The following is a 12,215-nucleotide window of genomic DNA, read 5'->3' as shown; positions in this document are numbered from 1 at the left end:
CATTGTGTAATTATGTTTGTTGTCATTTTGTTCCGGATTAGTAGTTTAGACTTTTTAACTCCCTATCGTTTGTCTTAGGCAGTGTTGTCAAAGGCTCATTTAAAATGAGTGTAAGCCCTGTAGCTCAATAAAGCTCAAGGAGGTCCCTTCGCCTCGCTTAAGCTGCGCTAAGGCGTACGTCTTATAGGTCATGCATTCTATGTCTTATCGAGCGGTACTAAGCAATAAAGTATAATTAGCAAAGAGATATAATGATTGTTAAAGGAAACATTATGAATGAATTTGTTACTTTTTTTCCTGCATTACATATATATCTTTATTTTTCTTCATTGCGCTTTTTTTTACTAAAGACCACACCTTAATTGTGTTTTGCGCTTAAAGCCCCAATAGACCTTAAAATACTTTTTTAAAGCTTATCGCCTTTGACAACACTGGTCTTAGACTCTTAGGTATTATTTTTTTAATAAGAAGGTAAATTTTCATTAATCATAAGGAAATGGGGAATCTATAATGTCCAATGCGGTATATGCAAATAATATATCGAGTCTGGGTTATACCAAACTGTTGTTATCGACAGTTGTTGCTCTCCAGCCATGTTGTCCATAGAAACAGGAGTACAGTTATCCCGTCTTATCAGTTTTCCTCTCACTGTCTATCCATCCGAGGTTCGAAAGGCTATCTTTGATGTCTTTGACATCACCCAGTGCACTCCAACAGCTTGAGAAATAGATACCATTTCTGCTAAGTATTGCTAAAGAGTAAAAAAAATGATTGGGGAACTCTAGAGATCTTCTGCAAATGTAACATAACATCTATGACGTATGTCATTAGCTTCCTTTCTTCTGTGCCAATCAGTATGTTGTAGCATGATTTCACGGTGAATTTCTCATCTTTCTTTGCTTTCCAAATTGAGAATCAGCTTCAGATGTATTCTGTTCTTCTTGTTTATGCAAGAGAAGTTCGACTCTATCGACTTCCCAATCCTCTAGACTTAATCAGCCGTCCATTGTTATTTCTGCAGTCTGCAATTGTAGCATCTCTTTGGCAGGAAATTAATTTTTCTAAACAGCTTGCACGATTTACGAGTCCTGTCATAATAGTCCTAATTTACATCCATTCCCAACTTCCAATCTTACCAAGTTTTGGAATTCTGTTATTAGTTGTTAAGTAATATGCATGCATCCACAGTGCCGCCATAAGAGGTAGACACTATTTCAGTCACCCGGTGCCCTTCCATGCCATACTTTTCCTTATTTGAAGATTCTTGTTCAATATTAAATCTCACAAGCCATTTGATAAAGTTAGCTTTTGTTGTGCAACTTGAAGTTCTCTTATCCCAAATCCTCCGTAGGTTCTCCCCCCCCCCACCACTTGGGACTTGCATTTATCTAATTATTACTACCTCCGTTTAATTTTACGTGACGGTTTTTGACTGCACGATTTAAGAAAGAAAAAAATAAAGAAAAACTTCTGAAACATATCAAAAGACATGACATTTTTGTGGTTATAAGAGCAATTAATTAAGGGTAAACTAGAAAATTTAAAGTTATAGAGTTTTCAAATGTAGAAAAGTGTAATTCATTTTGGACATGCTAAAAAGAAGAGTGTCATATAAAATGGAACATAGGGAATACTTCACTTTTGCTGGCACATGATATAAGGCACTAGGTTTATGGCCATTCTATCCAACACTCTTATCACTTACAGCGAGTTGCCCACTTGCCCTCCATGGATGTCACCCTGGCACACTGTTGCATCTCTTAACTTGGAGTGTATGGCATCCCAAGTGGTAGGTAAGCTTCAGCTCTGCATCCAAAAATTGATGGTAAGAGCTGTACATGATTTCCATCTATTAAAAGGAACATGCTACGTTTTTCCAAGACAATATGCAACTCAGATCGTGTCTCAAAGATCAAAAGCACCACTCTTAGATGCTTCTTTTTTCTCTTCCTCTTCCTTACACAAGACTCTAGTTTCTTCTGCATATGAAATATGAAACTTTAACTTTGTCCATTCTCTCCTACTATCTGAAAGCCTCAGTCATCTTTTTGTCCATGTATACTCAACAATCTACTCGGTACCTTTCAGTCATCCTTTGCCCTTTTTTACTAAATAATCTACTCGGTACTTCCATCGCAATCAGAAACAGAAAGGTGATAGGAGATTACCTGACCTTAGTCCCCTTTGTGATGGAAAGCTGGTACACCCTTTATAATGAAGAGAACTTTGACTGTAAAATTGCAGTTTTTTATCTATTTAATTCATCTCTTCTAAAAACCCATCTTATGTATAGTATTCAACAAGAAGGATTAGTTAACAAGGCGATTGGCCTAATTTTCTAGGTCTAGTTTACAAATTATTCTTCTTGATTTGATATTCTCCTAGAATCTGAGCATTCATTAGCAACTAAAACAACATCCATGATCTTTCTTGCTTGCATGGATACATTTTGTGAGCCAACAAAAGACTCCCTATGCATGTCTTTAATCTTTCAATTGACACTTGCCATTATCTTGTTGAAAGTTTCTAAGAGACTAATTGGTCTAAAGTCTCTTAGTAATATTGCATTCGTCTTCTTAGATATCTAGGATATAAAAGTAGCAATCAACCTTAAAGTACTGGAAAGTGTTCATCAAGTCTTCTTTCAAGATTCTTATCCCCAAATAAAAAGGGTTTTCTTACGAGATTGGCTAGCATCTTTTGGGGAATAAAAAGCCATTGTATAGCCATCGGGATTAGGGGTTTATTCCTTGCCTATCTTAGGTATTGGGAGTAGGATAACTACTGTGTTGCGTAACAAAATTAAGCTCTATACCATTGAGTTTATAAATCTAACAAAAGGACTCACATATATCATTATTTCAGAGCACATATTGGCAGGCATCGTCCCATGAGGTCTTCAGTAGCATTAATATCCTTGTATCATTATTTAGCATGGTGGAAAGCTAGTGAGAATTAATTCTAAACTATGTAACACCAATAATCCAATATAGCTCATATTTGGAAAGATATTATTAGGATGTTTCCTTGAAATGAGGAAATGACTTAAGAGAAAGTTGAAGAGCAGTAAGCGCAGACAAAGTGTCCGTAGTTAGCATGATAAGTTTCTAAAAAGTGATGATTGTTAAAAGCAGCACAACTTTACCTCTTTTGTTCTTGTGAATTTAGGGACATTTGCTACTTGATGCTAGTTAAGATTTTCTTAGTGAAATATGCTAGTGCTCATGTGTTTTTGGAAAAACCACATTGGATTGCTTCTCCTGTTGTCATTATGGAGATAACCACAATTGTTCTCAAAGTTACAGAGTAGAATAACGTTGTTGTCCAAAGATTTGCTATAATTTGGAGTAAATTGTTCTTTGGCCACACATTAAGATTGTATTTTCTTTTCTTCATTTGTTATATTCTACTTCCAAAAAAAGTCTATCAGCATCAACTTTACATGACCCCCCCCCCCCCCTTCTTTAGGTCAAGGACCATCAGTTAAGTGACAAATATGGCTGTTGTAAAGTCGAGTCAACACTATTTTTCAACTGAAGAAAGCTTCTCGTTTTTGTTTGTGTGCAGTTCTAACATAGGTTTGGCCTTTTGCCTTTTTATGTTTTTTATTTTTATAATGGTGGTGTCCACCGGGTATTTGCTATCTCATAACTCTGTTTATCAAGGCTTGGGAGATGGGAAGAACTCACTTAGAAGTTTTTTTTGTTGGAATTTGAACATAAGACTTAATGGTTCTCCACTCACTTCATTGACCACTAAACAATACCCTTTTCCCTTTTTCATGAGTCCACTACTTCATTTAACTCAAATCTTGTGTTGTATATTTGTATTGTTAAATGGTACTTTCACTCTCACTACAAAAAGACAAAACATCGACCCATATGATTTGTTAAAAGATTTTTTGATGCAAATCATGCTGTTTGCTTGTGTCATTTTTTATAGGTAAATTATGGAAACTTCATGCATGGGCTGATGAAGGAGAATGTCCAGCTGAACAGGAAAGTCTTGTCCGAATTGTCGATGCTCGAACCATACAGCTTCAACGCACTGGTGGATATCTCCCGCAGCGCTTTCCCAGGAAATAAGACGGCAATAGTACCTCCTAAGAAGGAAGGTCTTGCTATTGTTCTTTGATTTGCATTTCCTATTCTCTTCTTTTGTCTACTCTTTCTTTCTATTTCTTTTTATATTTTTTTTGTCAGTCAAGTATTTATCAAAATATATAGGAAGTAGGTTATGGGAATAAATTTTATCAACACTTATGTTAGCAAACTTATAACATACTCTTGAAATTTTGTGTTTTTCTCATAAAAATTAGAGAGGAAATGTTTGTAGCAGTCAGTTTATATCTGTGGGAAAAACCTGAGAACTATCAATTATCAAATGCATCTTTAGCTTGATTCTGCTTTAACATTTGAATTACGCTTTGATTTTACCTCCTGAAAGATCATGCCTCTGCCCAGCTTCCTTCATTTAAACCCACTCAAACCTTTTAAATTGTATTTAATTAAATGGACCTCGTTAGAGTTATTTTTTTCTTTTCTCAAAGAAAAATAGATTATTGTATACGGTTGAAAACGATTTCGGCTTTCGTACGACTGGTTGAGATGAGAACATAATGGACCGAAGAGAGTCTTCATAATATCGAGATGAGATTCGAAGAAGGCACAAACGAGCTTCAAGCTTCAGGGACAGATCAAATACCGAGCTCGAAGTCATTGTCGAGCTCGAATCCAAATCGAACTATGATGAGAAGCGATGGAATCGAGCTTAAGAGCCAGAGGCCAACCAATATCGAGCCCGAGTCAATACAGGACCCCGAGTTAATATCGAGCTCGAGCCCACATCGAACTCTAAGCCTTTAAACCGACCGATATCAAGTCCGATCAAGATCGAGCCAAGAGACAAGAGCCGTTACAGCCGCACTAAGAAAGGGAATCTCGGCAGAAATTAGGAAAAATGCTGATTTATCATGGGTTTCCGACTATGTATTTTTTATTGTATCCAAAGCAGGATCCCTCTACTATAAGAGGGATAGCTATTATTCCTGTAAAGGAGGATCAAGTCATTAATACACTGCAACTCAAATACTGTTGATACATTCTCATATTAGGAGATTATCCTTTCTAGCTTCACGGATAATTCCATATTTCTTCTTCATAAATCATCTTCCTTTCAACTCGGTTTGTATCTTTTCTTCATAGTCAATATTTGATATTTCTACTTACTCTTACGATTTGTGTCAAGTTATACCACATACCCTTAGAACTACGTACAAATTAACGCATCTGTTTTTCTTTCTTTACAACCTTATCTATTTCACATTCTTTGCAATCCATATTTATATTTCTCTTTATCCTTACAATTTGTATTAAGTTGCGCCACATATCCTTGGAACTACGTATAAATTTAACTCTATCAATTTATCGGGTAAACAAAATGATTCTCTTATTGAAAGATTAAGAGATAATGAGTTGGTTCTGGAGCAAATGAACACTCAATGCTTCTCCTATAGTGCTGTTACTGCCACTGCTGCTGCTTCTGTTTTGTCTTAGCTCAGTCAAGGATTATCATAAAGGGAATTATATGAATTTGAACCGAAAACTGAACGGAAGTTATTATGGTTCGGTTTTGGTTATTAAAATCACAAACCGAAAATCGAATTAACCGAACCGAAATTCTACAAAATCGAACCGAACCGATTGATGCCCGCCCCTAGACTCATGGATGAATCACCGGGTTCGAGTCCATAATTATTGACACTTACTCTACGAATACTCACTTTCACAAGTAATCAAGTTTTAAGCACAAGTAGCACAGGAAACATTCCTTTATTACCAAGATACTGATAAAGAGAATGTAATGACCTTTGACAATGAGAATGTAATGTAAGGACTTGCACTGCGCTAGCTTATCTTCCTAAACTAAAAGAACGCATTCTTACATGTTAAAGCTAAAAACTAGGGGTGTACATGGGTCGGATTGATTCAGATTTTTTAATTACCAAATCAAACCAATAAAAGTCGAGTTTTTTAATCTCAATTTTTTGGGTTTTCGAGTTTTTTCTGTTTTTTTTTCATAAAGTCTTTATAGCACAAAACTTAAAATTTGTGTTTCAAATATTTCTTTAATCCTAGTAAGATAGAACTATATAAGGTGTTTTTCAATAAAATAACATAAATATGAGATGAGTAATGACATTGTACTAAAATATTCAACAATAAAGATAATAAAATCGCATAAAATAAATATTATTAATAAACCATAATGAAAAAAAACATAATTTAAAATCATGACTAATAAGTACTATTATTTACATGACTAACCACTAAAAGAAAAATAAGTAATACATTTTATCTAAACCATAGAAAAACTAAAAAATAGATATCCAACACTATTTTCATCCATAGTACAATTGAATTAAATGTCTTTTATTAGCATTAGTATTGATTTGATTTTGGTTTAGGATATATTTGAGTTAATAAAATTTATGGACTATAAAACTTATTGGAGCATCCAAAAATTATAAGTCCAAGCTTGAAATAATACGTTTTGAATACATAATTCTCGACACTTTGCTCATTCGGGACAATCAAATTTATTGGGAACAACCCGGAACATAAAATAAGGAACTTGAGCCAACCATACTTGAAACTTACGAGAACATCATGGAATTCAATTCTAAGAGAATAGTTTAGACAACATACCTCAAATTCGTCCCTCAATGATACTACAACGATCCACTACACTAAGTAACTTCAATATACAATAACAACATCCAATGAGACCAATATTAGTAACAAATTCCATAACTTAGGTCATTTAAGCATTTTATCAAATACCTAGTACGCATTAATCTCTACACCACTTAACCATAGAATTAGATCATCCAACTACTACCATTTATGAATATTTTATCCCACCATCATTCTTAAACAATTCATAACTTCCAACATCACAGACATGACCATCCATCCACACCCAACCAACAAAATTCCATCAAATAATCACCTTTCAATCTCTACAATGGTTATGTATTTAAACTGGGAACTTATGGCTTCCAATCACCATACCATAAGTTTCAATACTTAATTCATACTCATATTTCTATAATATATCCATACATGTAAGTCTAAAGGTGTAGGATTATCTTTTGGAAGAAATCTTGCAAAACTCTCATTTGAGTTCTTGAAGAAATTTCTTGAAGATCTATGTATTTTATGGAGGATTGAGTTACTTTTAGGGTAGAATTGATGGAATGAAACACCAAATTAGTAGGGATTACTCACCTTGAATATGGGGGGGGAGGGGGGAGTTGGAGGTCTGAGTTGGAGGTCTTGAGAGAGTGGAAGAAAACCCCAACGTTCAGCCAAGAGAAATGGGAAAAAATAAACCCCGAAATGATTATATGTTGTTTTGAGCACCACAGGTAGCGTGGGGCACTACCTGTGGCCCAGTTTCCAGAACATTAAAATTCCCAGCGCCAGGGCTAGCGCCCCATGCTACCCTGGGCGCTGGCGATGGGAAATTATTTCTACTTCGCTCGAAAATGGACATAACTCTCTAATACGATATCCGAATTCGACAATTCTTTTTGCTATGGCTCCGTAATTTCAATACGAATCTAATGCTTCAATCAAATCTGAATTTGAAGCTCATTTGCTTAATGTGATACCACTTATGCTTGAAAAATAACGTCGTTGAAACACTTTTCATGTCAAAATAATGCGGTTCCACCCCATAGGTCTCCTTTGATACTCGAATAAGTTATTGCCGAATACCGTTATTGCACTTTAAATTCTTAAATTATTAAAAAAAATTAACGGGACATTACAGTATCTGTAATTGTGAGGCTTTCTATTGAATTCAAGTATTATGTTTTCAAACTTAAAAGATATTGTATTTTATTAAGGTTGTCGGCTTGCCTAGTATTGAGATAGGCGTCATCACGACATGTGATATTTTGGGTCGTGACAGTACTAGAATGAGTAATTAAATTGACTAATCACTGTTGGCTTGCCAGACGGCGGTATTAGGCGTCATCACGACCACCCGTGGATTTTGGGTCGTGGCAATTTATTGCAGCAGTATACTATTACATTATATTGTATAATGTAACAATATAGTTAAATTTGGTAATTTTTTAATTTTTCAAAAAAAAAAATCAATGTGTCATTTTTTAATTTTCTAATAGAGTTCTCGATATCATATATCATGTTCGTATATGATATATACCATGTGGGTATCATAGTATACTGCAATAATATACTTCAACTGCTACTAATATATTTTGATATACTATATGCTAGAGAAAGTCATTTTCTAATGATTCATATATTAAAAACTACAAATAAATAAAAAAACAAAAATAAAGGAGCCAAAAATGTGTGCAGAATTAGAATATGAAAAAACAGAAAATAAAAACATGATCTGAAATAATAATAAATGAAAATAGAAAAGGTAAAAAGAAAAGAAAATGAAAGCAAAAAGAGAAGAGAAAACAAGTATAATATATAAGTTGTTCTAAAAATTGAATTAAAAAAATAAAACAAGAAAAAAGACAAAATGTATATTATACCAATTATCTATATTATATTAAAAGAACGAAATCCCTTAGCGAAATGTCGTTCGCCTTTTTTGCCCTTTAAAATTTACTTTCATATCAGGCAAAAAAGTCATTTAATTATTCTAATATTTATTAAGACTTTAAAATCAACTAAAAATCTTGCATATTAAATAATTACCTTATTTGAACTACTAGGTAAGAAATTCTAATATTTAAAAATCAAATATTAATTAAAGATTTACCTTATAGACCTATAAGATAAACATAGTAATTAAGTAATATATAAAACCTAACATAGAAACTTCTGATAACTTATACTTTCTTTATGGTGTTGAATCAAACGGTAGATGAAGAATTGAAAGAATCAAATCAAATTTGACATTAGTCTTGTTTATTATAGGTCTTGTTTTTAATACATGCAATTTCTTCTTTGAATCCATGACAAAGAATAAGTTGATCAAATATTTTATGTAAAAGACTTTCTGCGGATTAAGTATGTAATAAATAATAGAAACTGATATTGCATGTATTAAAAATAAAAGTATGTTTCATCTAATACTTATTATTAATGTATTATCTATTACTCCTTCTAATATTTTAACGAATATTTTCTCATATGGTTTTGAATATCTCTCTTATTTTTTACTTTATTTTACTTTAAATTTTTTGGCTCTTATATCGTATTTATCTGTTTTATTTAACAAGCTAAGCTTGCTAAATATTTATCAATTTAAAAAACTTACATGCTTGATACTTTTACTATAACTTAAACATATCTTAATGTATTTATTATGTAATTTTTAAAAAATTTATACTGAGAGACTAAAAGTTTTAAATCAACTAAATTTTATACATTAAATCATTTTTTGAATTATATAAGTTTCAATATTAATATCTTGTATAATATCAGTTGGCAGTCCTATGATTTGTTTATTCTTAATTATAGATTTATAACTGATCATAAAATTAAAACTAATTAATTTTATATAATTTAATTAACTTAGTAACAATAAAACAGAAAAATATAGAGAAAAACTTTTTGTCAAAAAACATATTTCATTCTTTAGTTATATACAAATACAAGTACAAATACAAATCCTACTAAATACTATTATTAGGTATAATTTATCCCAATATTCATAATTATTATACCTTTTAACTCAACATCAAATTTTAAAAACTATCGAATGAGATAGAATAATTGCACATAAGATATACAAAATTTAATAATATTTATATAATTTTTAAAAGTGTTATATTATCGATATAAGGTACACGCGCAAAGCGCGTACCCTAAGGCTAATATTAAAAAAAGGTCTCATCCTATTTCCAAACAGGATGATATCAAGAAGATCACCAAGTTCCAGAGTTATCCATTCCCCATGCAGTATCTTGGTTGCCCAGTTTATTGCGGCAGAAAGAAGGTTGTGTATTACAATAATATGGTGGCTAAAGTTGTTAACAAAGTTCAAGGTTGGCAAACGAAATACCTATCATATGGTGGCAAAGCGGTGTTAATAAAATCAGTCCTACAGTCTCTACCTCTACAACTGTTATCAGTAGTTCAACCTTCCAAGGGAGTTCTTAAACAGATGGAGAAAATTATGGCAAATCTTTTCTGGGGAGAGGATGATAACAGATACAAAAAACGTTGGAAAACATGGGGTGATCTGTGCCTACCAGGTCAGGAAGGAGAAGTTGGGTTCAGGTCACTTCAAGATATTTGTAATTCTTTCTGGACTAAATTGCGGTGGAATTTCAGGACTCAAAACACTCTATTAAAAGAATTTTTAGAGGCTAAGTAGTGCAAAAGGCCTCATCCTGTTTCCAAAAAGTGGGCAAATGGTTAGTCCCACATTTGGAAAAAATTGATGGATAGTAAGAAAAATGCTGAAATGTCTATCTTCTGTAAGATTGGACGAGGAGATGTTTCTTTCTGGTGGGGTAATTGGACAGTACTCGGAGCTGCAAACATAGTTCCAGGAGGAAGGACATCAAAGAATACCAAAGTGCAGGAATTCATACATGAAGGTGCTTGGATGAGGGACAAATTGATGGGAAAAGTATCTGAATCGACAGTCAATACAATCCAGAAAATAAAAATTAATGTTGATAAGAGAGACTATCCTATTTGGCTATTGGAAAAAACTGGGGAATTCACATGCAAATCTGCTTGGCAAAATCTAAGGAGGAAAGGATGTGGCACCTTTACTAGCAGCAGGATTTGGCACAAACAAATCCCATTCAAGATTTCATTTTTCATGTTGAGGTTGTTGCAGGCTAGAATTCCTACAGATGATGTAGTTAACATGGTCACTTCCAGATGCAGTTGTTGTACTAAGCACGAAGAGGAATCCATCAATCATTTTTTTACCTGCAACGAGATTGCAAGACATGTGTGGAACTATTTTTGCAACGTATGTGCCGTCAAATTCAGTCAGGGACATGTTAGACACGTCTTGATGAATTGGTGGATAGCTAAGGCTAATAATGAAGTTCATTCAACTCTATTACAATGTGTACCATCAGTCGTTTGTTGGGATATTTAAAAGAGTAGATGTGCAGCTATGTTTGAGAATAAGAAAATGTCAGCATGGCACATTATTCAACAAGTTTCTAATCTTATGACTTTGATAATTAATTATCAATTCCCTACTCTTCAACTTCCTCAACTTTGGATTGATAAATGTAAGGTTATATCGAATTTGAAGCATTGTATACAATTTCAGGCAGTCATCTGGAGGAAACCTGAGATGGGGTGGGTAAACTTTAATGTGGATGGGTGTTGTAAAGGAAACCCTGGCACAACAGGTGGTGGAGGAATGATCAAAAAATATAATGGTGAGATGATCAAGGCATTTGCAGAGTTCTATGGCCAAGGGAATAACAACTTAGCTGAAGCTAAGGCTATGTTATATGGTGTCAAACTGTGTTGTAATTGTGGCTTTTCTAAGGTTATAGTAGAATCAGATTCCATGCTAATTGTGAATTTGGTAAACCAAAGGATAAAACCACCTTGGCAACTCACTCAGATTATTGAGCAGATTAGAGAGGTCACAGAAACTGGAAACTTTCTCTTTGTACATATTTTTAGAGAAGGGAACGCAATTGTAGACCATCTGGCCAAGTTGGGAGAAAGTTCCAAGACGTTTCATATCTTCAACCAAGTTGTTTCTCTTCCTATGAAAATTAGAGCTTCCTTGAAGTTAGATCAAGACAACATGCCGAACTTCAGATTTAGACAAAAGAAGAATCAGTTCACAATCAATGATGTCACAATTTGATTTTGTTATGGATTTGATTGTGCTGATGAAATTATCAAAGTGTAAGGAGGAGTCCTCCACTCTTCAAATAGTCATATGTATACAATATTTCATTAGATTGGTGTACACCAATTTACGCTGTGTAAGTGAGGCAAAGGTTTATGTCCTCCTCCGGGTTGTTGTTAACTTTGATATATACAACCAGGTCATGCCTAACCTCTCCATCATAATGATGGATTTTTTATTATTAAAAAAAAAAAAAAAAACACGAGGGTGCAGAGTGCCAAAATCGTGAGCAAATGGACCTTTGTATATACAGATACATTCTTAATAGCAGACATAATCTACACACACTTGTTTTGCTGTATGTACCATTTTGTGTGCAT

General features: G+C 33.6%; 1 protein-coding gene across 1 annotated transcript; it reads left to right on the top strand.

Moving 5' to 3' along the window:
• Positions 1-10,437: 10,437 nt before the first annotated feature.
• On the top strand, positions 10,438-11,850 carry LOC142171777 (uncharacterized). The gene is made up of 2 exons (XM_075235481.1): positions 10,438-10,878; positions 11,296-11,850. The coding sequence occupies exons 1-2, from the start codon at positions 10,438-10,440 to the stop codon at positions 11,848-11,850; spliced, it is 996 nt and encodes a 331-aa protein (XP_075091582.1).
• The last annotated feature ends 365 nt before the right edge of the window (positions 11,851-12,215 follow it).

This window comes from Nicotiana tabacum, chromosome 17 (assembly GCF_000715075.1).
Source record: "Nicotiana tabacum cultivar K326 chromosome 17, ASM71507v2, whole genome shotgun sequence".
NCBI classification, from domain to species: Eukaryota; Viridiplantae; Streptophyta; class Magnoliopsida; order Solanales; family Solanaceae; genus Nicotiana; species Nicotiana tabacum.
The sequence above is the reverse complement of the archived record's forward strand: the minus strand, read 5'-3'. Positions and strand labels throughout refer to the sequence as shown.

Bases quoted from the DNA above. Each gene is read 5' to 3' on its own strand.
- LOC142171777 (XM_075235481.1), top strand. From the start codon at position 10,438: ATGGATAGTAAGAAAAATGCTGAAATGTCTATCTTCTGTAAGATTGGA. The intron at 10,879-11,295 runs GTCACTTCCAGA...ATACAATTTCAG, and splicing joins CAGATGATGTAGTTAACATG to GCAGTCATCTGGAGGAAACC.